At 41.7% G+C, this 26046-nt stretch overlaps 3 protein-coding genes across 3 annotated transcripts; 1 reads left to right on the top strand and 2 right to left on the bottom strand.

The window, feature by feature from the left end:
• Window positions 1-498: 498 nt before the first annotated feature.
• Window positions 499-3581, bottom strand: ndufa8 (NADH:ubiquinone oxidoreductase subunit A8). Its single transcript, XM_080528546.1, has 4 exons — window positions 3408-3581; window positions 2381-2544; window positions 1096-1261; window positions 499-834 (listed from the first exon to the last, which is right to left on the bottom strand). The coding sequence occupies exons 1-4, from the start codon at window positions 3456-3458 to the stop codon at window positions 697-699; spliced, it is 519 nt and encodes a 172-aa protein (XP_080384672.1). The 5' UTR covers window positions 3459-3581; the 3' UTR covers window positions 499-696.
• A 401-nt stretch (window positions 3582-3982) lies between these two features.
• morn5 (MORN repeat containing 5) lies at window positions 3983-10306 on the top strand (the record flags this gene model as incomplete). The annotated part of the gene is made up of 5 exons (XM_080529561.1): window positions 3983-4029; window positions 4348-4495; window positions 5091-5202; window positions 5403-5534; window positions 10221-10306. The coding sequence occupies 5 exons, from the start codon at window positions 3983-3985 to the stop codon at window positions 10304-10306; spliced, it is 525 nt and encodes a 174-aa protein (XP_080385687.1).
• Window positions 10307-13354: 3048 nt separating this feature from the next.
• On the bottom strand, window positions 13355-25503 carry lhx6a (LIM homeobox 6a; the record flags this gene model as incomplete). Its single annotated transcript, XM_080527954.1, is given in 10 exon segments — window positions 13355-13434; window positions 13672-13846; window positions 13944-14039; window positions 14371-14471; window positions 14989-15209; window positions 22712-22833; window positions 24173-24355; window positions 24601-24608; window positions 24611-24668; window positions 25423-25503. Coding segments are annotated over 10 exon segments (1125 nt in total).
• Window positions 25504-26046: the final 543 nt, after the last annotated feature.

The following is a 26046-nucleotide window of genomic DNA, read 5'->3' as shown; positions in this document are numbered from 1 at the left end:
GGTTCCAGTAAAGGAAGTAAGCCAGGAGAAAGGGAGGAAACTGCCTTGCGGCCATAGGTACTGACCCTGACCCCCAAGAGGACCCTGACACAACACAGTTGCCTCTGACTTCACTCAAAGCAGTGCTGCCCCTCTCTTTGCAACTCATTGAGTGTGAGTATGTGTCTTAGGTTAGGTACTGTGACAGTAAAATCATTATTTCTGTTGAAAAATGTACCAATAAAGATTACATTGTATTGTGTTCTCCTTCAAATGATTAAAAAGATGTAAGAAGATGGAATCTAATAAATACAATAAAAAAAATCTGGATTAATGAATTAGCCAGCTAACTGTCAAATATCCCAAATGATCTTTATTTTCTAATACATCAAGAAAGATAATTGTTGTAATAGACTACTAGATATAGCTGATCCTGCTTTCTAGCACAGGCCCCAGGTCATCAATCTCAAACTGTGTAATATGTAATTACAGTAGCAGACATGAAAGGAGATATGAAAACCAGTTTAAATTAAATCTCTTTATTTCACAACAATAACACCGAAGTTGCTTTTGCTCACTCATTACATTTACATAGGGAAAGGCGAGCTGTACTATGGCCGGTGCACAACGTCCCTTCCTGTATATAGAGGTCTGATGATGGTGGGGTGTGCTGGACGAGACAGCAGGCATGATGGAGCTAGGTGGAGAACTCCTTCCTCACCAGCTCCAGAAGAAGAGTCGGCTGCCATGCTTGGCTGGCTGCAGCTGACCCTCAATGACACTGTTGGGCTCTGGCCTAGGTCTCGAGTGGTATGCATTCTCAGGAAGGGGCCGGGAGGTCTCCACCTTTGTCACCTGGGGGAAAAAAAACACCCAAAACACCAGGGGTTAAAGTTTACCACAGAAGACAACAAGGGGACAAGCCAACAGATTTAATGTATGCAAGCAGTGTTTTCCTTGGACAAAAGAAAGCACATAGGCTCAGTGAAAATCTGTGTCAACAGGCTTAAAGCCATTTTTTTAATTTAAAAGAGGACTGTTTACATAGTCTTTACACAGATGACTGAAAGATGCTGTGTGAACACAGGTAGACGCAGGTAGAATATGATACTTCACCTTGGACAGTTCTCCCAGGCTGGGTCGTTCCCAGCCCATCTTGTCGAGCACACAGTTGTCGAAGGACTCCTGCTGCTTGCGGCACTGGCGCAGCTCAGTCAGGTTGGAATAATCAAGGCAGGTCCAGTATTCTGTGAAGGACTCAGCGCAGGTCCCCTTTATTTGCCTGAAATACATAAAACCATTAGCACAGTTCACAGTAATAATTTTAACTCCATACACTTGTATCTAGGTATCCATAAGTAAATGTGCACTTTGGGTGAGCCATCCCTTTAATGTGGGTGTGGGACTCCAAAAGCCTAAACAACCAGGTGTAATTACAAGTTACAAAAAAATTCTGCGCCATTAGAATAATTACATGCATTACCATTCTCAGTAACCTATGTTTACTTTGGGAGCCAGAGCTGTTTATTTGTTCCTGTTTTGGAAGCGGTCATGATATTTGTGGACCCTATGCAGAGCGAGCCTGCATGCCCTGCCCCATTCAGTGACGGATCCCAGTCATGCAGGGGCAGCAGAGGCATCACAAGGTGTTATTAGTGCACAGCAACCTTCAGTAAACACAGCCGCCATACCTCTGAGTGAAATTACCCAGACCACTTCCCCAATGTATCAGATGTCATGACAACCTGCAGCCTATAGTTAGCACCGCTGCCCACTCTTGACTCTATCGGTCAGTTGAAGAAGTGGGAAGGAGAACATGTGCTTTCAGTGGAACCTAAACATTGACCTATTCACTGCAGTGTAAAGGCAACGTCAAAACACCCCAGCTTATATGAAAACAAGAGCACTGTTGAAAAGCTTACAAATCAAAACATCTGTCTGCAAGAACCCCGCAAAGGAGATAAGAGTGCAGAATGTGGAACAACACACTCCTGTAAAGTATGCTGGCTGGAATCCAGACAGACAAAACATGCAGGGTATCATCCTCCAGAGAGGACATGACCAAGAGACTAATGCATTTCCTTACCAAGAGGGACAACTCTATGATTTTAATGTAACTTTATGAATTCAAGTTTCTTCATCATCTTATACTGAGCAATCATCTCAATGAATCTAGGCTATATCAATATCTGTGACTATGGATTCTGAATGTCCAATATTAAGCTAGATCATGGAAATATCTATTCATTGTATTATAAGCTACGCATGAAAAGACATAACACACATACTAATTGATCCCTGATGACACTAGAACTGCCTTAAAGTTGCTAGAGAAATATCAGTCAAAGTTCTACAAAGTAGTTATATTTTGAGTGTTTAGTCAACACTATAAGTGGGTTACCTGAAGAAGTTGAGTGCACACTCGTTGACTTTCCTCCCTTCATCCAGACACTTTCTAGGGTCCTTCTCTTCCCACCGACAGAGCATGAACTCCTTGTTAGGCTTGTCACACTGGGAGCCAAAGTGGTGGGCAGCAGCTTTCAGCACAGCAGATGACACATTGATCTGGACAGGAAGGTTGACAAAGAGAGACATGTTAGACAAATATACATTTATTTAAGATGAATACCAGGACATGGTCCAAACATTTGTCAGTAACGTTTAGCAATGGTGTGCTTAACGCAATATTAACAACTTCTTCGAGTACAGGGCTCGTCAGCCATGAAGCAAAGCATATATTTTTAAAGAGCATAAGTCAATGTTATAACTAGCATGTAGGAATGTGTACAGAATCAGAATGCACTTCTTTTGCATAATAATACCAACGACTGATGTCAGAATTGTTTGGACAATGTTATTATGACATTGGAAAACAGAGTGGCAATAGCTTCCACCTGTTTTCTTATGATCTGTTCTAATGTAATTTTTCAGAATTCCATCTTTGTTATCAAATAACAGGTGATAATCTCCTCACAACACCATCTTGTCCTTAGATGCCTCTAGTCTAGATATTGCTAATATCAGGTCAAAGTAAGGGTACTTTCCGAAATTGACTAGCTAGCAGCAGTATTCAAGGATTCTGGCTGAAAACATCTAGCTAGTGATTTCACTATTAATGAAAGGGGATCACTTTGATGCAGCTAACTGCAATAACAACTTGCTGAAGATGGCAAGTTAACTTGATTCATTGCCCCTGCATCTAACATCTGTATTACCAGCTGACCTTTTAATTCAATTCAGCAACGTTATTATGTTATTATTGTAATCTACACTAGTTACATAAACCCCCCACATCTAATACAAGATAAAGCAAAGAAGCAGAAGTCATTAGTTAGTGGCTAACGTGCTAGCTGTGCGCCACTGTCCAGCTGTGTGACTAGGCTAACTTTACTAGCAATGCTGCTATCCCGTTGGTTTCTCAACCTTACCTCATCTACATTCAGTTCCTGCAGAGTAGGAACCTCCACCGAACCGGGCATGGCTCGGCTTCTGTAAGATTAATCAAAATCAAAGAAAATGTTTATTCCCAAAACACACTCAAGGTCCCAGTCTTCTTGACAGTCGACAATACGAGGCCGCACAACGAAGGTCAGTTCACTGCGCCTGCGCATAGCTCTCAGACGCATGGCACTGACGCAATGGATCATGCGACAGGAAAATGAGAATCCATATAGAGACATTTTGGCTTTTTTTTTTTTACTAGGCTTGACAACGTGCACAACTACTATGCAACCACATTTTTGGTCAAGTATTGTGTTTTATCAGACATGAGACAAAGGACTTGTTTTCTGTTAATATAGCTCTGCAATAGTGCCGATAAATAGATCCTGCTCTCAGCTTGACTGTCTCCATGGCAACGCTGTCAAACACCTTGCTTTGCTTGTCTTGTTGCAGGAGGCAGTTTCTGTTCTGCCTTCTCATCAACTAACTAACCTGCTTTCCATAGTGTGAGCTTATATAACTAACCTGCTTTCCATAGTGTGAGCTTATGTCAACTACAGGTATGGAGTTTACAGGTAGCAGTTACACTGGAGACTTCAACAATGAAAGGTAAATAATTAACAAGTGCCTTTTAAACTTTGCAAGCTCAGCTGTGTCCAAAAATAAATGTTGGGTAGCTTTCAGAGAATTCAGAGATAATTCAGAGATAGAACAGTATGAGTATCTCGCCACCCATAGCATATTAGACCGGCTTAGTTGCTTCACATTATACATTTTGTCACTGGGATAAATAAACAGCCTACATAGGCCTACAAGCAAGATTATATCATTGCCTATCTGGTATTGCAATGGCTATTCTTAGGCTACTTATTGCCATGATACACAGTGTTTTGAACACTGGTGATAGTCTCCTGCTGTGTCCCTTAGGATGGAGGGAAAAGGAGAATACAAGTTCCCCACAGAGACACGATACGTTGGAGAGATGAAGGATAGTATGTTCCATGGAAAAGGTGTACTGTATTTTCCTAATGGAAGCAAATATGAAGGAACCTGGGAGAAAGGGATATCTAAGCAGGTGTGAACCATACTTCTCTCACTGTGTGTGTGTGTGTGTGTGTGTGTGTGTGTGTGTGTGTGTGTGTGTGTGTGTGTGTGTGTGTGTGTGTGTTTGTGTGTGTCTGCGTGCTTGCGCGTGTGTGTGTGTGTTGCGGGGTGGGTGTGTGTGTGTTTCACATTGGTTATAGTAGACATTACATCTGGTGTCCGTTAGCAATCATTCACATTGTCGCAATTATTAGGTTTCTATACCTCTTCATGTGCTCTCTGCATGTTCCACACACAGGAAAGACATTCCTCTCAATTGCTCTGAAGCAGTCATTCATGCGTATCTCAACTTTAATGGTAACCAGTTTGATTATTATCATGATTACAATGGTCCATTAGAAATGATCTTGGAAGCCCATGACCAAATACACCTGACTATCTGCCAGCGCAGACCTCCCAGCATTGTTCACGGTAAAACCTCCATAGGACCAGGGATGTATTCTTCCACATATGGTGCCCGGTTAAAATACTAAGTATACTAGTATAAAATCAAACTGACAGACTGCCGATGTTCAGTTGAAGTGATAGACAAAGCGGAATGATAGATAGCAAAATATGTTCTACAGGGGAAGTATACCTTTTCTGATGGATTGGAGTATCAGGAAAAGGACTGGGAGTTTTGTGATGGTTATGACAGACGATTCTACACTGAGAGGTGCAATGGACTGAAACCTGCAGGTGAACTTTCTTTTCTTTTCACATTAACCACCTTATATAGGCAAGCTCAATCCTCAAATATCTTTAACAGCATGGTATTTAGGTTATAATTACCTCAATGTCATCATAGCCATGTACATTTCCTATGTTGAAATTAATATTTTCCTCAGTTCAGTGGTTGCTTTTGTTTGGGTTCTTACACTGCTCTTTCTGCCTATCAGGGGAGTCTCAGCTGACTGATCGGGACCCACCGCGCGTCATTCCTGATGGCTGCTATGACTGTGGCGACGGCTTCTACAACCCAAACACCAGAGTCATCACTGACTATGATCAGAACTTCCTGAGGAACGCAGGTGAGAGGAAACAGTTTGAACTCACTTCCTAGTCCTGACACAGATCCAGGCCTCTCTTGCATCTTCCATCACTGGTAGATTTCAAGGTATGTCTAACCCAGCACAAAACACAAAGAGTGGTCTATGCTGACCAAGTGAGCCATGCTGACCAGGTCTGACCATAGTATAAGCCTATTGAATATCTTATTTCTATGGGTAAATGTGAAGCATGTATTGTATTATTGAAAATGTGAAAACTTTTTATAATAGTGGTAATTGTATACCCCTGTAAACAAATAAAATATACAAATGGTACATAAAGGCCAGTGCTCGACCTCGAAACCAGATTTTAGAAAGAATGTTTACCGATTTATCATGGCCATTTATCACTATTATATAGCTCAAATCTACATGCTCAACCTTTACATTTGAAAACATAATAAACCTCTTTCAATGAATATTGAAATTAAGTTAAATATCATCAACAAGCTCTGGCCACTTGGGACACATACACATTTGATAACAGAAAACCTTTGAAGTAATATGAATGTATATTATAATATTCCTGTCCTCTAATATAACATTATTTCAAATGCAGTGCTGAGGCAAGCTTATTACATCTCCTGTGTAGTCCTCAGCTAAGCGTGCCTCTCTACTGCAGTCATTTTAGTTTTGTTTTCAAAAGAAAATGCAAAACACATTTTTCCACCCATCAAGTGCCCAATGTGGGATCTTTGATTTGAAGCGAATGCAGGCTGTCAGGTTTTCAGATTGGAATTCCAATATCCATGCCAGCTTTTCATAGTTTTGCATCACCAGACAATGTCATAGATTAGGAATGGTTATGGATTTAATCTCTGAATGGGGTGGAGGAGGGGAAATGCATGGGAAACGACCAGCTGTGATGTCATGTCCTGTGGAATTGACATAATGTCATATCTCTTGCTGTAGGTTGCATAATCTTTTTGGAAATACAGTGTTTATACATACAGGATATGATACAGAAAATATGATATGAAAGTTTATTTATGATGTTTTTGTTATCACCCCACAAACACAAGTGTGTGTATTTGGATGATCACTGGCAGCAGTCTATGATTTACAAGTGGTCCCAGCCAGCCACATAGTTTGGTAAATCCTGTCTAGAGCAGCTATGTGAAACATTATACCGATTAGTATCCTCATATTAATCACAGAGTGATACAGAACATGAAAATTTAATTTATGTGTATAGACAGGCAAAAACACATGAGGATATGCACATCCTGAACAGATGTAAAAAATGTCATCCTGATGAATGTCATCATCAAAATGTCACCCACTTTGAGTTGTTCATAACAGTCCTGTTATTGATCAGTGAAAATGAAAGCAGTGTTGAGAGGAAATAGGGGAGGAGCAGTGATCAAATGTTGCAGTGATCTGGTCTGTCTGCTGCGTGTAGTTCATTTTTACACAGGAAATATTTCATCAATGTTGATGAGTGTGTGTGTGTGTGTGTGTGTGCGTGTGTGTGTGTGTGTGTGTGTGTATGTGTGTGTGTCCATAGTTTCCATCATAGCTGTCCCCACATCCATCTCACTGAGAGATATCAAATGAGGAATATCAGCCTCTCAAACCCACCAGTATGGTCTCTAATTTAGATAGTAGAGCAGCTTTTAAAATCCAATCCAAATCTGTGTTTTCAATTAACTGTGTGTGTGTGTGTGTGTGTGTGTGTGTGTGTGTGTGTGTGTATGTGTATGTGTATGTGTATGTGTATGTGTATGTGTATGTGTATGTGTATGTGTGTGTGTGTGTGTGTGTGTGTGTGTGTGTGTGTGTGTGTGTGTGTGTGTGTGTGTGTGAGGAACACTCTGTATCCTCTGGATATATTTTCATCCCTGAGAGGTGAAGTTACATTTGTCAAAATGGGTGTGAAGACAGAATTTATTGCCAATGGCTTCCCTCCAGGATGAAGGAGAGCAGAGGGTACAGGCACTTACTGGAGGCAGAGAGGAACTGCTCTCCCAGAGGAGATGTTTTTGGGGAGGAGAGGAAGAGCCCAGTCACAGCTGTGGGACAGAAGAACAGAGGGGGAAGAGGCCGGGGTGACACAGGGAGCCGGCCCAGAGAGCTGTTGCTGGGCTGGGCAGGAAGGGTCAGGGAAATGCCCAGGCTTTGGGCCAAGACCTGAGAAGAGGCAAAAAGCAGATGGGAGGAAGCCCTGAGGAATCTCTTCATGCAGCAGCCAAGGCGAGACGGGTCATCTGGACATGACCCAGCCCCTCTCAGTTTGGGGAGTGGTGGCGCAGAACAGTCAGGATTGCCGCCTGCAAACGCCACAGGAACGTTCCACCGTGTCTTCTCCCCTCCCTTTACCCTGCCCTGTTCTGCCAACACACTGCAGCACCCGCCGTCTCCAAAAATAGAATAAGGTATGACGCAACCTATAGGAATCACAACCTATAAGAATCACAAGACAATCATACAGAATCGTAAGGACTTTGTACATGAAAAACGCCTACTTTTTAATCCCCATTGTGAAGAGATTGAAGAGACATATGGGGTATTTTAAGAGGATATGGAAGACACAAGAAGCCTTGTAACGTGAAGCCACCATCATTACCCTGATCATAACACTTGCTCTACCAGATCTCCCATTAATTATACATTTTAGAGCCACTTTTGAATGGTATAAATACACAAGGTTCATCCTACTGACAAAATGTGACATTAATGCACAACTAAAACATATATTTGAATGTGCTGTTAGTCAACCATGTACAGTAAACCTCTGCACAGTTTACACTAACACCAACTATCATTTTTTGGGGGGGTTTGTTTTGTTACTGTTTTTTCCCTGGCAACAAATAATCCTACAAGTGGCCAGAAGCCCTATTGGCATATTGTTTGTTGCCGTTTCCTGTTTCTGGAATAACTGCTCCTTTGTAACTTGCAACGGTTAACATTCAAAATATCCCTTATGCCAAGAAAAACACCCCTGCTCCAGCTACTGCCACTCTATTGCATGTCAAGTTCAAACAGATACCATCAGTGTGTTCTGTTTAGTGTTATATTATTGTCTTTCTATCTCTTCTTCTATTGTAAATCCTAGGATTATTTGCAGTTCACAAATAAATCACCAGAACAACAACAGCCCTAATATAAACGATACATTGCATTAACCTTACCAAGTAACCTTATACCATCTAATGGTCAAGGTGATCTGATCTCATCTCACAGCCATTTAGAGTTGCTGTGTTGGAAGGAAACACTTTTCCCTTTAAGTGTATTTTAAGGATTAAGATAAACACGTTTTAACAAGGTGCCATTATCGTTTCCTCCCACACTCTTCTACACTGTTCGAATGTGAGCCTTGAGAATCTATTTGATGAATTAATATCGACCTGCAGAACGGTCGCAAAAACGCTCAAATGAAAGGGGAAAATACATTCGGGGATGAAGGTTTAGGCCTATTGATTTGATCAAGTTTGTGATCAGTTGATTTCTTCACATCAAGGATCGAAACAAGCATTAACGCACCCATGCAGACCTATAACAATTTTATATAGGCCTTATACTATCTAATTTTTAGATTTAGACTTCATTTTTTTCCATCAAAAAGCGAATTATTTCTACAATTATTCCTGTCCAACTACAATAACGTAAAATATATGTTATTACATAGTCATTATAAAAATGTATTAATGCAGGGTTTCACACTGTAGATATAAGAAATCAAGAGCAGGTGAAATTGCACATATTAAGTGCAGAATTTACATTTATTTCAGATTGCATCCGAACTATTGGGCCACCTGTGCCCTCAAATAGAATTGTATTAACGTATCAATTTAGCAGTGACTTAAACGCTCTGGGAAACGATCACAATCGTGAGAGGGCAAATTACAGCAAATATGAAAAGGTGTGAATTCTATCTCATTACCATATGCGCTCGGTATAGAAGGTAATTGCAGTTAGACCCCGATCAGCGGCGATGGGAGCAGAGGTATTAATTGGTTTAAAATAGTGATGAAATGTCCTTCTTGAGGGTGACCTCGTTGTTGGGAGGGGAGGAAACACTACTACAAAAAAGGGTGGAAATGTTTCATATGCAGCTGCCGTGGTGTGGACCGGGCGCGACTGTGATTTCAATTGCTGGACGCGAGAGCCAGGTATAGTGGCGAGAGGCGAGTGGAGTGGCTGTTAGGGCTATCGCAGGCAATTACACACAATCAGGGGAGAGCTTAAGACCTGGTCCCAACAATGGGCCCGTTCGCCTTGTTCCCGGGGGTGAGCGCTCAAGTGTGTGCAGCTGCGCGCTCCGATTCAGTCCCGGCAGAGAAGCTACCTCTTGCTCCGCAATTAGCAACTAATTTCAGTTTTAACTATGAAAAACAGTATATTATCCGCTTGTTTTGGCAGTCAAGTCATCGTTTTAAAATTGTGGCCCTTTTTTGGGGTTGATTTATTGGTGGATGAAGTATTTTCCTAATTGTTATCTTGATTTGACACATTTCCCAAGGATGTAAATTGCACTTTAATATGCTCGTTTCAGAAGCAGATCACCTCGGAATATAATGTTTTTTTATGTGGATTTTTGCTCAGTCGATTACATGTTACAATTGTATTTTAAAGGCCAACTGATATAGCTTTGATTTTGAACGTCAGATGCATTTTTGAAATGTTGAGTTTGGAGTCTAAAATGTACTTTAAAATGTATTTCTGCAGATGACCATGAACATGAGTGGATTATGCGCACGTGTCGTAAGAGCTGGGACGAGACCGTTGGACATTCACCTGGGCTCTCATTTTAGAACATGGACGTTCAGTGGCCGGTCAATCTAATTTTCTACTGAATAAAAAGCAGCAAATGTATCGCATGTCCGATTCTTCCTGCAACTAAACATTTTAAATAGCCCACATTTTAGTTATTTTTATTTCATTTTTGTCAAACATATTTCACTTGAAGCCTGCACAAAAACATTGGTTTGAGTTTTATTTATTCGTTTATTTGTCAGAGACCATGTACAACATGCCATTGCACTATATTTAGCTAGATAGATTTTCATCTGTAGTCCCTGCTAAATAATTAGTTATTTTATGTGGAATCAGAAACATGTGCCTCTTTAGTCTATCATGCATAATAAGAATCAGAATCAGAATTAGAATCAGAATTGCTTTTATTACATCTCAAAGTAAGAGTAAAATTATTTGGCTTTGGTTCCTCAACATTGGCATTGCAGCATCAAGATACAAAATCACAATAAAAAGTAAAGTGAATAAGTAAAATAAGTAATACTACAGTAATAAAGTAATAATAAAAGCTTAATGTTAATCCTGAATTTACAGCATTGCCATTTGTTTACTTATAATGTTTTTCCCTTAATTACCCTGCTCTGCATGATGCAACAATCTCAGTGCTGCATGTCAATGTAATCAATGTCAGATTGTTCTCTTAAGTGTCTTCATTGGAGTAGACTCAGCAGGTAATCACTGCACTGGGCTGACTTTCCAGGATTTGCAAATGAAATGAATGAGTACTTCCCTGGAAATATGCAACATAATCCCCCAGCAAGGTTTTGCTTCATCTCTGTGCTAGACATTTTATTTTGCATCATGAGGTTGATTCAATGTGTTTATGAATGTTTGTATGTTTCTGAATATGTGTTTTGCATGCACAAATGTATGTTAGTGAATGAGACGGTATGAGCTGCCTTTGAAACAGGATCCTGGGTAGGAGATCAATCCCGTGATGCAGCCTGACAGTGACTTCCTGTCTGTGATGGTGCTGGAATCAGCAGTGGAGTCATTATTGCACACACTGACCCATGAAGCGCCCGTCAGCTCAGCCATCGGCCTGTGATTGCTTCCTGCCCCGCGCCGGGCACGCACACGCACACACACACACACACACACACACACACACACACACACACACACACACACACACACACACACACACACACATATACTTATAGAAAACGTGCACTCACAGACATAGGTTTATTAGAATGTGCAATACCCAGCGACACATAAACATTAGATATTTAATCCCTCAGAATCACATGACTTCTCTTTACCATTATTTCTCTTTACAATTTGTCCTATACCGAGCACTATCACAAGTTCTGTTTTCAATCGGCTTCAATCTGGGTATGTGCAGACATGTGTATGCAAGCTTGTGGACTGTGTTGAGAGATTTAGCTAGCACTTGCATCAAATTGATACAAAAAAGATACAAATTTCAGGTTTTAAAGTATTTTATTGCATTTATTACACAAAACATTTATGATGCACAGTCAATCAAATAAACTTTTGTTTTCATTTTTTTATATAAAACAGACAATTTCAGAGAAAAAGTGCTTACAGGCTATTGTCTCAATAAATACAAGAACATTGAGGTCTTGTCTCCCCCTCGTAAACACAGGATCGGATTCCTCACTCACTCTACAGCCAAGACACAAAGTTACAGTTTCACACAGTCTCTCTCCTGCCAGTCAGGCTGCCACAGACATCTATATACATTCCCAGTCTGCTATCATTGTACCACAACTCTATTTCCCCTTAGCAGTGAAGCACACAGGCTGGACAATTGTAGAGGACAAAAACAAGAACACTGACATGGATCCTGCGCAGACTTAAATCATAAATTAGTAACAACACACCTGTTTTTAAAAAACGTATTACCGTACATTTGACATGTAACAGTCTTTCTGTCTGTCTTTACAAGGGATGGAGGAAGACAACAGGTTGAGTTCACACATCTCAGACCTCCCTCTCTTTCTCCCTTCAGTTTGTCAATATGCTGAAGTCAAAAGCATCTCTCGCTTGCTGACTATGATGTTAGTAATTATTTTTAGACAACTACAGAAGCTATCTTTACAGCTTACAAAATGTGCTATGGAGATTTATGAATGGTTGGATGAAATGTCACCATTATTACAATATTCTGGTAGGCATAATTGTACGAACAAGCAAAAGTATGCAATATTGGAAAATTGCAATATATTTTATGCAGAAACCACACAAAAAAAATATTTGGATGTGTACAGAATGACATTTACAGATAACCACTTTAAAAAACCCAGGCTGATAAAATTAAATTTTATTCGGTTCATGAATTCTACAGTTTTACCTCAGCTGCCTGGAAATCATTTTAAGCAAACATCAGTTTAGTTTGCTGACCACAATTAAATAGATAAGGCACACAATCTATTATCATCATAAACAGGAGGAGGCTAATGTTTTTGCGCTCATAATCTCACAATTAGTCAGTCAATACCACTAGCTGGGCTTTAAAAGTAATATTTACTGTTGGTAGGTATTACTAATACTGTTCTTCATAGTAATACTTTTGTAGTTAGAAGAACTACCTACAATCAGAATGACATTCCTTCATGGATCCATCGAGAGAAAGGAGGGAGGATTCTTACCTCAGTGTTCCCACTGTTCACCCAAGCCCTTGCAGAATTGTTTTCTGTCTTCTTTATCTTCAGAAATCTGACAGCGTACATGAGGCTATATTCCTGTTACCCTGGTCTCATCCCCCATCATGTAAAGACAGACCAGAGGATGAATAGAGGAGTCCTGCACAGAGTGTTCATAGTCTAGTTGAATGTGTGCAGGGCAGTCAACACTGTCAGTCCCAGTTGCCAAAGCAAGGAGAATCCCATCCATGATGACAATTGTAGTGACATAATCCTGTCCATAGAAAAAGGACGAGGAGTCAGTCTCTCTCCCGAGTGGTCCGGGGGTCAGGAGGGAGTTTGTCCTCCTTTCTTTGTTAACTCATATTTGACCTCAGGGGTCGAGTCACCGTTGGTGGTGGGAGGTCAGGGGTGACGATAGCGGCAGCGTCGGTGCTAGCGGCTGAGGGGTAGCTGGGGCAGCGACATGGCTTGATGGGGGAGACCCTGTGAGGTCAGCATGGAGAACGGGTGACCTGGGGGGCACAACATCAGAGGAACATGTTTAATCACAGATTAAAACAGGGAACAAGGTCACTAAGAGCAAGTCACTCTATGATTCTACATCTCTCTCTCTCTGTCTCTCTCCATCTTATTCAGTAGTTTTCTCTTACTACTCTCGAGAACAAGGCTTTTGAAGGAGTTGGAGGAAATGGAGAGGGGGTGGAGCAGGGGGCTATGTGGGGCTTACAGAGGCAATAGATAACACTCACTCTCGATGTATCCGTGTAGGGCCACCATGCGCGCCCGCTCAGGACTGCCAAACGGGGAGTAATGTAGGTCGTCCGGCAGCGAGGGCGGGATCCGGGACTGGAGGTGGCCTTGCGGGGGTCCGCTGTGCTGGGGGGTATGCTTTTTGTGTCTTGCTCTGCAGTTTTGAAACCAAACCTATGAAAATGCAATGTTACCAGCCGTCATGTAGTTATCTCCTCATCCGTTTAGCACCGTTAGCATTAGCATTGAGACAGTATTGACAGACACTAACCTGTATGACCCGCCTGCTAAGTCCTGTCATGTCCGCCAGCTTCTGCAAGGTCTGTGCGTCAGGGTTGTTGTCCTGTGCAAACTGAGCCTGCATCACCTGGAGATTAACCATAGGTGTTATTATTACATAGTTGAAATAAATATGACTATCCCTGTCACGGTTATTTTCAGTTCATAGGCTATTAGCCATTGTGCAATCGAAAGTTATCTAATAAAAGACCCCCAACATGTTGCCTTTTCATACAACTCATCATATCCATCGTTCGTCCTATTGAGCTCAAATGAATGGAATACAAATTCACAGATGACCAGGTCAGGTCTTCAGGAAGTTGCTAAAGGAATCAAATCAATTCATAACAGTTTGACTATTTGTTCATACAAACTGACGGTCCCCCTCCCCCCTTTCCTTCCCCCTCTCTGTGGCTGACCTGTAGCTGTTCAGCGGTGAAGGAGGTGCGTGCTCTCTTGGCAGGCTTGGGCTGACTGTCCTGCTCCGATGGCACGGCCCCTTCCAGTGTCATCCCACTCCCTGAGAGATCAGGGGAGGGAGAGAGAGAAAGAGAGAGCAGAGAATTATGTGAGAGAGAATAGAGATGGAAAGGGGCATGATATTCTCAGTGGTTCTCACTGACCAGTGTAACTACAGTGTTACTACAGTGTTATAATATGTATATAATAATACATTGTTATATACAGTAGCTAGCTACATGAATATGCAACCATATAGCTTTAGCAGGACCCCCACTGGTTCTAGAGAGCAGGTAATAGTGTGAGCATCATTATAGGCAGGATATTATATTTATATATAGCCCTTAAAACCCATCTGTTCACCAAGGCCTTTGGCCCCTAGTCAATGTTTCTGTTTTGCTTTGTTTGTTTTCTGTATTGTCTGTCTATCATTTCCTCTAGAATTGTAAAGCGTCCTTGGGTTTTATGAAAGGCGCTATAGAAATCCAAGTTATTATTTTTATTATTATTATTATTATTATTATTATTATTATATTATATCTCAGATTATCTATAAATCACTGAGTTGTAGTACTCACCACTCTCTGCAGCCCGTTTGAGGTTCTCCACCATGGTGTCGTAGTGGATCCTGCACAGCACCTTCTCCTCCACCAGGCCAAACTCCTCGCCCGTGGACAGCTGCCGTTTGCAGGAGAAGCAGGCGAAGCAGGCCAGGTGGTAGGCGTTGCCCTTGGCGCGCCTCACCCAGTCGCTGGCGTAGATCTGCCGTCCACAGCGGGCACACTTGGTACCAAACCTACTGTGAGAGAGGGAAAGGCTGGGGCATCAATGCTCTGCTATGGAGGACTACAATATCCAGCATCAATGCTCTGCTTTAGAGGCTACAACATCCAGCATTAATGCTCTGCTAGAGGACTACAACATTCAGCATTAACAAACCATCAAAACCAGTGCAGACCACAGAAATGTAAGAAAACACAGCATTTTATTGTAATCTCTGTGGTGCTGACAGAAACAGCTGTTCTTTAGTTTGACTATGACAATTTATTGTAAAAATGATCATTATGCTGAAATTATAGCTGAATTGTCAAACCCATGCATTTAGATTATTTTTTTTACATTTGTATTTATTTATCCTTTATTTATTCAGGCAAGTGCCACTGAGGTCGCTTCGTTAAGGGTGCCCTGATTACAAAATATATATTGTACACATCACTGTTATTTACATCAACACTTTAAAGGACACAATTTACACAGGCATAGAATTTTCTTTTTTCCGACAACAATCAATTATAACTACAGCATTTCTTCACTGAGGAAGAAATAACAGAGAAATAACCAATCTGGTGCGGCTGTGGCTCAGCCAGTAAAGCCGTCGTCGTAAAGCTCGGCGGTTCGAACCCCGGCTGGCCATGTATTGTGGTGTCCTTGACCTCCAGGGTCGCCTTCTATGGCTCTGACCCCTTGCCTAGAGCATAAATACATTTCATTGTACTCTGTGCAATGAAAAAGGTTGAACCTTCTCTTCCATATTGTCACAAGCAGCCTACAGTTCTGTGTGTTTGTATGATCATGTTGCCTGATACTGATACTACATATATGATGTGTGACATATTACCGTAGTGACTTGCAGTACATTATGTTCAGTAGAGACAACCAGGTGGACAACCACCTTACTGGACTAACTCTCACAATGACTTGCCTCTGTCTCTCTGAATGACTGATACTGAACGACTGATTCTGAACGACTGATCCTTGAAGCATTTGGACTTGTCATGCTTGTTTCACACGGGACAGAGGAGCTATCCTGAGGGCACTGTGGGGCTGAGCAACCCCTGGAAGAAGATTCTCAGAATGTCTGCGGCTGCAAGCCGAGCTCCAAACACAAACAAACCAACACCTGCAATTTCCTCATTGATGCGTGAAGGCCTGACACTGACTCCGGTGGCAGGGGGGCAGTTTTACAAGCAAGGAAAGAACAAGAGACAGGCGTAGGGCAGACATCACTCTATCGCCCAACTGCAATGGTGAGGTCAGACAGTACAAACCCAAACCACGTGATTTATGTTTTGGTCTGATTTACAACGTGGTTGCAGAGAGAGAGAGAAGGAAGGAAAGAGAGAGAGAGAGACAGACAGAAAGAGAGAGAGAGAGAGGTATCATGCAATTCCACTTGTTTTGTCACTCAGATATTGTAGTACCCTTCGTATTGAATCCACATTTATTTGAGTAATTTTCGAGGATGAATGGAAGTGGAGAATTATTTAATTTCAAACTGTAATTTCTTGGCATTGGCATCCAGACACCATTTTGCCAAAGTACGGTAAATGTTCCAACCGACATGATTTGTTATGACAAATACTTACAATTTTATATTTTACACCAAAATTGCAGCCATTTAGCACTTAAGTTTATGTAACAAGGGGCATATATGACAAACTTCAGTACAATCAGTAAAGCAAAAGGAATTCATACTTTGTGACATCGTGGCTTAGATGAATCACATCCACACCACAGACGATAAACAAGGGCATTGTGGCTTCAGGTGTTTTGAACCGGACTTGTCTGCCTGTTCTAACCCAGACACCAGAGGTGACCCAGCCAGGGTTGCAGGGGCGAGGCTGGGGCCAATGTGGACAGATTGGTGGGGAGGGCTGTAGTAGTAGTAGTAATGGTCTACAGATGGCCACTGGTTTGGTGTGAGGAGGAGGAAAGTCCAGTCTGCTCGGAGGAAACAACCCTCATCTTAGAGGCTCAGAGAACTCTGGTATAAACACTGTGTCATAAACACAACCCCAACGGCAGGAGATGTGTGGTGAGGGCAACATAGCTATGGGGGAGGGGCGGGGACCAATCATAGCAGGCAGACTGATTTTGGCAGCATCTCCCCCTCTCTATCCCAGTTCCAGCATGACGACATGGGGCTGAGTAGTCATGTGCCTGGATTCCATGCTCCAGTGCAGAGGAGCACTCTGGGCTACGTCCACTGTGGAAATGACATGGCAATGGCGGGGCCTGAGAGCTCAGAGCCCTGCCTGGCTGGCTGTCTCAGCCCCGAAAGGATGGTGTTCAACTCTGACAGGCTCTTTAAATAAACCCTCAAACTAGTACACACAGGCATACATGCAAGTCTGCACACACACACACACTTTCACATACACACACACACACACACACACACACTTTCACATACACACACACACACACACACACACATTATAACGAATGAATAACGATAGGGTAGTCACACAGACACATTTTCCATAGCAGATACCATTATACGCAAATATTGTTTGCACAAAAACCTTATTAACAAATACATTCTTAGTGTTTACTGTATATTTTACACTGCATATATGTCCCTCTTTAGCAGGAACACAGTATTTGAGTAATGATTCTAGGAGATAGTAGTGAAAGAAATGTAGAACAGAGCCGTAAACCATGACAGCATGTCTGCCTCATACAAAACACAGAAGCGCGCAGTATCTTTTTTTCTGCTAGCTTTGTATGTAATTATGCCTTTGTATCAAAAAGCTGGTGTTTATTCTGGATTTATGTCAATCCTCCAGCCTCTATTAGTAGCCGGAGGAAAATCCTATCCACAAAACGTTTCCCCAGCCCTCCGCCTCAGCTCCAGAGTAATGTACCTCCAGATGAAAAGACGGATTTGAAGAGGTACGAGTTTTGCGGATTCATTTTGATTTGCTCTGGGAATTCTGTAATCTTACGTAGATCTGTCCTGAGAGAGTCCTGTTTGATTGTGGTTTTCATGAAGTACTCAGCATACCTACACTGTTGAACAGGGTCAGGCAGTACATCTCCAAGACTATTTCACTTTAAATACATGATTGAATAAAAGCATTTTAAAAGTTATTACAATTTTAAATGTTTAATTTAATAAGCGGAATTAAAAGCAGAAAGGCACTTTTAAGTGGAGCTCATTCTTTTTATGTGGTCAATCTGAGTATTTTCTTCACTTCAATGATAGACGAAGTGAATGATGATAGTCATTGCGAAAGATGAGGTACTCTCTCATTAACGTAACTCACAGTGTGATTTGATGTACGCTAAAGGTACCTTTAAGCAGCTGCCTTTATGTTATCCTTCTATTAAGTAAAAAAACACATTTCATCCTCAAGACAGAGATAACCTAAGTCTTGTATCTGTTTACCTCTCTGACCTTTCTCTCCTGTCTGACAATCTGACCAGTCTGGCCAATCTATTTTTTTCAAAAGTTCTGGTTTCATTTATGGCCTGCTTGTCTTAGTTGCCACGGAGACCTCATCAGTGCCTGGCGGGCAGTAGGGGCTGATGAGGAGGGCTAGAAGATACGGCAGCTCCCCCGCCTGCAGCCTTCCACCACCGCTGCCCGCCCCAACACTGTGGATGGCCACTCAGGTTACCGTGTCAGCATCCCAGGGTGCCCCTGATTAGCGGTGCTTTGCAACTTCCTGTGTGGCCTGCGGCTCACGGCTGGCAGGGCTGTTTCTGGGGGTCTGACAGGATTTAGGTACAGCCTCTGCTCTGTCCCGTACCCCCCAGCACCCCCCTCATGCAGAGTAAACCCACGCTGATTTCCTGCTATTACGCCCCATTAGAGTAGCTGTCAGTCTGAAACGAGATGAGAGACTGACACAAATGAGAAATATCTCCTTGTTTATGCCAGAGCCAGAATGAGGCCCAGTCCGGACCTCAGATCTAACCCAGTCTAACCCAGTCAGCACCTGTCAAACCCAGCCTAACTGTCCCAGTCTGACTCAGTCTGTCTCCGTCTAACCCAGTCTAACCTAGTTACCCCAGTCAAACCTAATCTACCCCAGTCAAACCCAGCCTAACCCAGTCTGTCCCAGTCTAACCCAGTCTGTCCCAGTCTAACCCAGTCTGTCCCAGTCTATGCCAGTGTGGGCAGGAGGGATGATCAGACCCCTGTGGATCTACCTGACTAATCAGTGACAGATAGAAGAAGCAGCACCACATTTAGGGGTGCTTCTGGTAACAGCTACAACTATGGTATACTGGTACCGCACTTCATCATATTGCTTTGAATCATGTCAATTCCACAATACCTCCTCCTCTAATTATTCTTCCCATTGCTGGGAATAGAAGTATTTGGGGTTTTAGGGGTAAATGGGGAATGTAGTCATATGCTGATATGGGTCACGTATAATATTATTATTGTGTAGCAGAATACACATGGAATTTCCCCCCAAAAAAAATCTGCTTAATGATTGACAGTTGGACAAGAGTAAATAAACAAAAGCCTTTGTGTGTAAGCACAGCGGCTCAGCCCCTTTTACATGAGCAGGTTCCCATGACACCCGCTGCGGGCAGAGAGATTGGAACCACAGACATTTTTCTCCAGCGCCTGTTGAAACAGGAGGGTCAAAGACACATAGGATCCCAGTGTATGTCTGTGTGTGTGGAGTGTGACAGGAATCACGTTCAGAAACACGCTGACCCGGCACTGGGCTCTGGGCTGGGGGCTCTAATTGCTGGTGATTATAAACCTCAGACCAGTGGCTCTATATCAGGTTACCATCAGCAAAACACCAAGCCCAGCTCACAGCTCACAGCTCCAAGCTGTGCTGAACCCCTCACAGCAACAGTGCCAATATGAACCCCATCTCACCCCATACACAGCCACACACACACACACACACACACACACATAGACACATACACACACACACACACACCTCCAAAGCCCATACCCTTCGGCACATACACACACACACATACACAGACACAGACACACACTCACACACACACACACACCCAAGGCCCATTCCTTTCACCTTCCCCTGACACACACCAATGCTCGCACAGGCACTTATGTACACACAGACACACACACACACACACTCATACACAACAGCGCACCTCTACAGGCCTGTGCTGGGCATCGTAAGACCTTTGCCCTCCATTGAGGAACTGGAGTGCATGGAGGCTCCCAGTGCCGCAGTGCCACTCTGCCACCACAGTGGCTCTGTCTGACTCAGCTGTTCCCAGGCTGGAACATATAAAGTGCCAGGCTCCCTCTCAAGCTTGAAACCATTACAGCTGTTTCACCTTGTCCTCTGTAATAAATTAGACAGTCAATCACGTTTCTCTAGTTACTTTCCCAAGATGCCACCATAGTCTGTCACCATCCCTCCCCATGAAGAATGATTCAGGAGAAAAAATAGAACTATACATATGCGGAAGTATATACAGTATATATATATTCTGTATTCTGCAAATTTGCTATGATGACATTGAGAACTTACATTACTATGTTGCATTTATCTATTGTATTTATTTCTTCATTTGTCAGGGACAATTAACAGCATATGTATTGTACCAGAATTAGTTACAGTAGCCTGCACAGTTACGGATGGAATCTTTGATTTGTTTTTACTTCCTTGCTGTCCTTATATCATCTAAATTATAAGAATCTCCAGTCCTTTTCATAAAATGATATGAATATGAATCACTAGTGTCTATATATTAATATCTAAATGTATCAATATAGGTCACTTGTGATTAACATACAGTATTTTTGTAAGATTATATTTCAGATTTTCACTTTGACACAATGAACTATAAATCTATTAATAATACGTTACCGTGATGATTGGCTATGAATATCATACTCTTGTAACAGACAACTCTTAAGATGCATGTATGTAGACCTAAGACACAATCTATGACTGAAGATTTGTTCTATTAACTTGGAAGCCATGCTATAGTGCTCCACCTGTCTCCTGAATCACAAGATACATTGTTCTGCTCTTTTGGGCTGCGTAATCACATACTCAATATACATTATAATATTTAGATCATATACAGTAAATATGATAGTCTCTAATATTGAAAAGATATTATCATCATGTTGTACATGGGAGCTGGCACTCTCCCCAACTTGTACAGCATCACCTTGATGTTGTTAATCCTACGCTAACACCCAGGAACACATTCCTAGTTGACATTGACTTCTGTTGAGTTTCTGTCTCAGCCTTGATCTGGAGCTGATAACTGCACTGCCTGCATGCCATGGCACAAGTGTTGATGTTACCATCTTAATGCTTGCACTGTGGGTCTGTGAAGGGCTCGGCTTTGATGAAACATCTTGTGAAGCATCACTTCAGATTATTAGACTAACACAGAAAATAAACCTTCCGAGGCAGCTCTCCTAAAACACAGTATCAACTTTAAAGGGCCAGTCACTTCACATTGACTGGGAATGAACATGGAGGCCTGGCCAATTGAGAGCTTCCATTCAGGGGCTGTGTTGAGTGCTCTGCAATCATGGTGCACTGAAACCCCACATGCTGTATGTATGAGACTCCACTGCTTTGCCCTCCTCATGTTATTGCCATTATGCACTGCCTGTATGTATGAACTGGGGACAGTTGTATGGAACGGTGAAGGATAGATAATTACAAGTGCCTGCAAATAAGGTGTAGGAGAGCATACACAGTAATTGATATGGTAAACTATGTAATAACACACAGCAAGGAAAATATTGAGGGTTGATGTTTTTGTGTTGAAAGACCATTGAGAGGGAGTGGATGAATGTTTATCTTATAAAGTAACTGACCAGGTAGTGGTCAAAATATAAGTGGTTAGTTGTAAGCTGATTATCAGTGCAAACAATGTCTTGTGCATGGTGTCAATATCAACTCATTCCTGATGGGAATTGGCTATTTGGTCATATTGGCCTATATTTTGAAGGCACACATTTTTCTAACAATATCATATTCCCCTTCTTTGTGGATTTATGAAATCAGATTGCCATCAATTGCCATCAACTTGCAATAATGTTTAATCAAGAATAAACAAGAGATTATTGAGCTAAATATCTTGGGTGAATTAGCCTGGTCTGAATTAAATTGACTGATTCATAGGAATCACACTAACTTCATAACAGTTCATAGCACTACCATGATTAATGTGGTGTTTTGTATAGGCTTTTGTAGGCTATTGCTATCATTTTCTTTGTAATAAAAATCTATAAAATACATTACCCTAATTTGACATGCCTGTTTTCGTGAGGTTATGATAGGCCTGTGTACATCATGGGGTTCACTATGAATTGAGGCTCACAATCCAAATTGAATGTAGCAATATACAGTCTCAAGGGTTTTTCAAATTTGGCTATAGTGAACTACAATCTCTATTTTGATACAGCTTTTGAGAACCACTTTCAAAGCCATCCCGGAGACAACCCGCATCTGCATGACAGTGAAAACGAGAAGCAGGTTTTCGTTTGGCAGCAACCCTGAATAATATTTTGAAAACAAACTCAAAAACTTACCCTACCTGAAATAATCCATTTTGCAGAAGACCTCCTTGTTTTTTATGTAGCAGCTGCTTTGTTGGCGCAAAGATGTCCTGCAAACGGAGCACTCCAGACACCTCACGTGCCAAATCAAATTATTCACCTGAAAAACACGATAATTGCTGTCAAATTAATATATAGTAAATATATACAAAATAATGATAAAGACAATAAAGATAATACAGATAATACTTATATTAATAATAAAATAAAATAAAACAAGGTCTAATAATTAATCTTAAGGTCGCAAGGATAATATTACTTACAACTATTTATAATAAGATGTCTACTATAAAAAAAGAGTGCACTCTCTTTTCAGTTAGCATTACAAAAATGTCTAATAGTTGAATGAGTCGTGTAGAACTTCACATGGTAGCCTATTATAAGCCTAGACTATTTAGCCATTCAAACGTATTAAAAAACTTTTTTTCTATTATCGACTTTAAAGGCAAGCTAAATGATATTGCTTTAAATTCGGTTAAAATATCAGTCTAAATTAATTCAATTATGTTCTACATTTAATCTACATTTTCGTTCCAATTGTTCCTCCTCTTTGATAGGCCTAATGCGATAATATTATTATTATTTTGAGACTAGTTTGGCAAAAAACGAGACCTGACAAAATAAGTAATGTCATTGCAGTAAGAACTATATAGTTGAGACTGAAAACAAATCAAACTAGGCACATACACCTTTGACTGAGTTAATTTGTTTCCCCAAATATATTTCATCCAAACAGCATTATACTATTTGGTATATATAGATTAGGCCATACAAAAATCACAAGTGCTTGGTAGCCTGATACAAATATGAATTAAATGTTTTATAGAAGCATGCACTGTAACTGAAGGATTAATTATGTCATAGGTATACAAAATAATACATTCCACGACAAATAGGGCCAATACTCTGATACGGTGTATAGCCATGTCTCCAGGCCGTTTCTTTCCATATAGACTTTTAAGATAAAATAAGGCAGATAGCGAACTATTATTCTCGCAGTTGAGTAACACGTACTTCCTACAAAACACACCCAGTTGTGTTTGGCTTGGGAGCACACCAGTGCACGCGACGCCAGTCTGGGCATTGTTATTGTCATGACCGTAAAAGACAGAAAAACCATACCATGACCCCAATCTATATCCTTTTATATATCTCCGTCGGTGTCAGACGGTGTCCATCTTATTCGATTACTTATTTGAGACTCAGGCTCTTGTGAATTTAGAGGGATATTTTGGAGGTTGTGATGATCATTTTCAGACATTCATTACGTTAACAATATAAATGACACTAGTCTCTCATTAGGCCTAAAGTTAGTCAGACGTGGAGGATGTTTAAAATAGTCCAACTTAGTTGATGTATGTTATGCTCTGCAAAATGTCAGAATGCGGGTGCTGTTCATTTTTCCAGGACCAAACGTGGACTCGAGCGCACGGTCCCACCTTGAGAAGGTATCTGTCCAGGATCTCCAGACCGCAGCTCGCGCACACGTTCTTCCCCGTCGACAGCACGGAGGAGACGGCGGACTCAGGGGAGCAGATGGATGGGGTTGATGGGGGACTTGGGGAGGAGCGCGTGTCCTCCCTCTCCATGTTCGATCTGTGGGACTCTCCGTCCGAGTGAGGCTACAGTAGAAAGACCACAAGAATAAAATATTTGACTTCATAACCCAAGAATATTGACGTGATGTTCCTCGTCAGGAGACTCAAAAACAAGGTCACCAAAATGTACAATAGGCCTGGTATGGTCTAGCATAGTCTTAGATGATAATGGACACCAACAGGCTATGGATGTACAATGGCAAGAAAACACTTTGTGGTCAAAGACCTCAAAAACGGTACGCCTTTATAATCTTATCATAACGTCTCACCATAGTGAGTGTTTGGTTTCCACACAGCGCGAGGCACCCGGTGTTCTTTGCGATTCTGGAGAAATCACCTACAGGACAAGATTCAATGGCCAGTCGACAACTCTCTGCGTCCCATCTCCAGTTATGAAATCCCTCAAAGACATCGCAGCATGTGCTAGGCTATATAAAGCGCCCAAACAATAAATCCCGATTTAACGGTGAATTTAGGGCCCTGCAACAAAAGCCCCCGTTTTAATGAAGCTATTTCAATTTGGATTGATTTTTCTCTGCACTTAACCCATGCCTCTTAAAGTAATTTTCGTATTTTCCTCGCAATCCAGGGAACCGAAAAAAAAACTACCTGCAATTACAAATAGCTTGAAATGCTCACGATAAGAGGGACCCGGAGTGTCAATTTCAACTGTCAATCAACAAAGGCAACGGGCCACCCAAAGAATTGCAAATTTGATTTTTAATGGCAGTAATTAAAATCTAATTCTTCTCAGCCGAATTGGCATGAGAAGAGGGTGGACTGCAAATCACATTATTCATAATAGACGCGCCTCTTCACGGCGCGCAGCTGATCTTTGTACACAACCAGTGATTCTTATGACATCACTTTAAGACCAAAAAAAATAAAAAATCCAGTTAATAAAGTAACATGATGACAGCAGAAAGGGGATTAGCAGTAGGCTGGTATACTATTGTACGTGTATCAACGTGGACAATATCACGTCAAAGCTACACTCTACAATACACATTACATGTACAGTATGTAATTCTCCCCAAAACAACGACTGCACACACTTATCTTCCATACAACAGTTTTCACAACATTAGTACCTGTTGTTTCGCGGGAATTCCTTCGGATAAAAACGGATTTCCCTCTGGTAGAGGGGCCAAAACCTCATTTTTCCAATACATGAAACCACTGGAGTATTTGGATAAAACGAAGGTTGAGTTCCCGAACTTATAGCGCTTGAATTATGCGATAACTTTCATGCAAAAAAAGATGAGCGTCAATAGTATCCTCCGTGCCATCGATCTTCTGGTGTAATGTACGCGCCTTGTTCCGAACCTGAAGCTTGTTTTCCCTTTTGCACGACCGACCGGCCGCTCAGATGCGTTATTCTACGAGAAGTTCTGCAATGGCGAGGCTCGTGTGTTGCAGTCGGCCAAGTGGAGGTTGTTCCCCAGAACGCCTTGTTTAGAACAGTTGGTACAATTCTTCCTTCCACGTTTTTCTCCTGTTGTGATGGATACGCTGACTACAGGAAGTAGATGGAATTGAGGGGTTGGCAGGTTTGCTCCAAATGTGCAAGAGCGCGAGACAGTGAGAGAGGGCAGGGTACCGACGCTCCTCTGGCCTGGAGTGAAAGTTAGTTGTGTTCCCCGGTTTGTGAAGGAGAGGGTAGAATTTCATATAGCCGACGGTTAACTGACATAACTTTCTGAGAGAGCAATTTA

The sequence above is a fragment of the Nansenia antarctica genome, assembly GCF_963989245.1.
Source record: "Nansenia antarctica genome assembly, chromosome: 4".
In the NCBI taxonomy this organism is placed as follows: domain Eukaryota; kingdom Metazoa; phylum Chordata; class Actinopteri; order Argentiniformes; family Microstomatidae; genus Nansenia; species Nansenia antarctica.
This window is presented reverse-complemented; position numbering and strand designations above follow the sequence as displayed.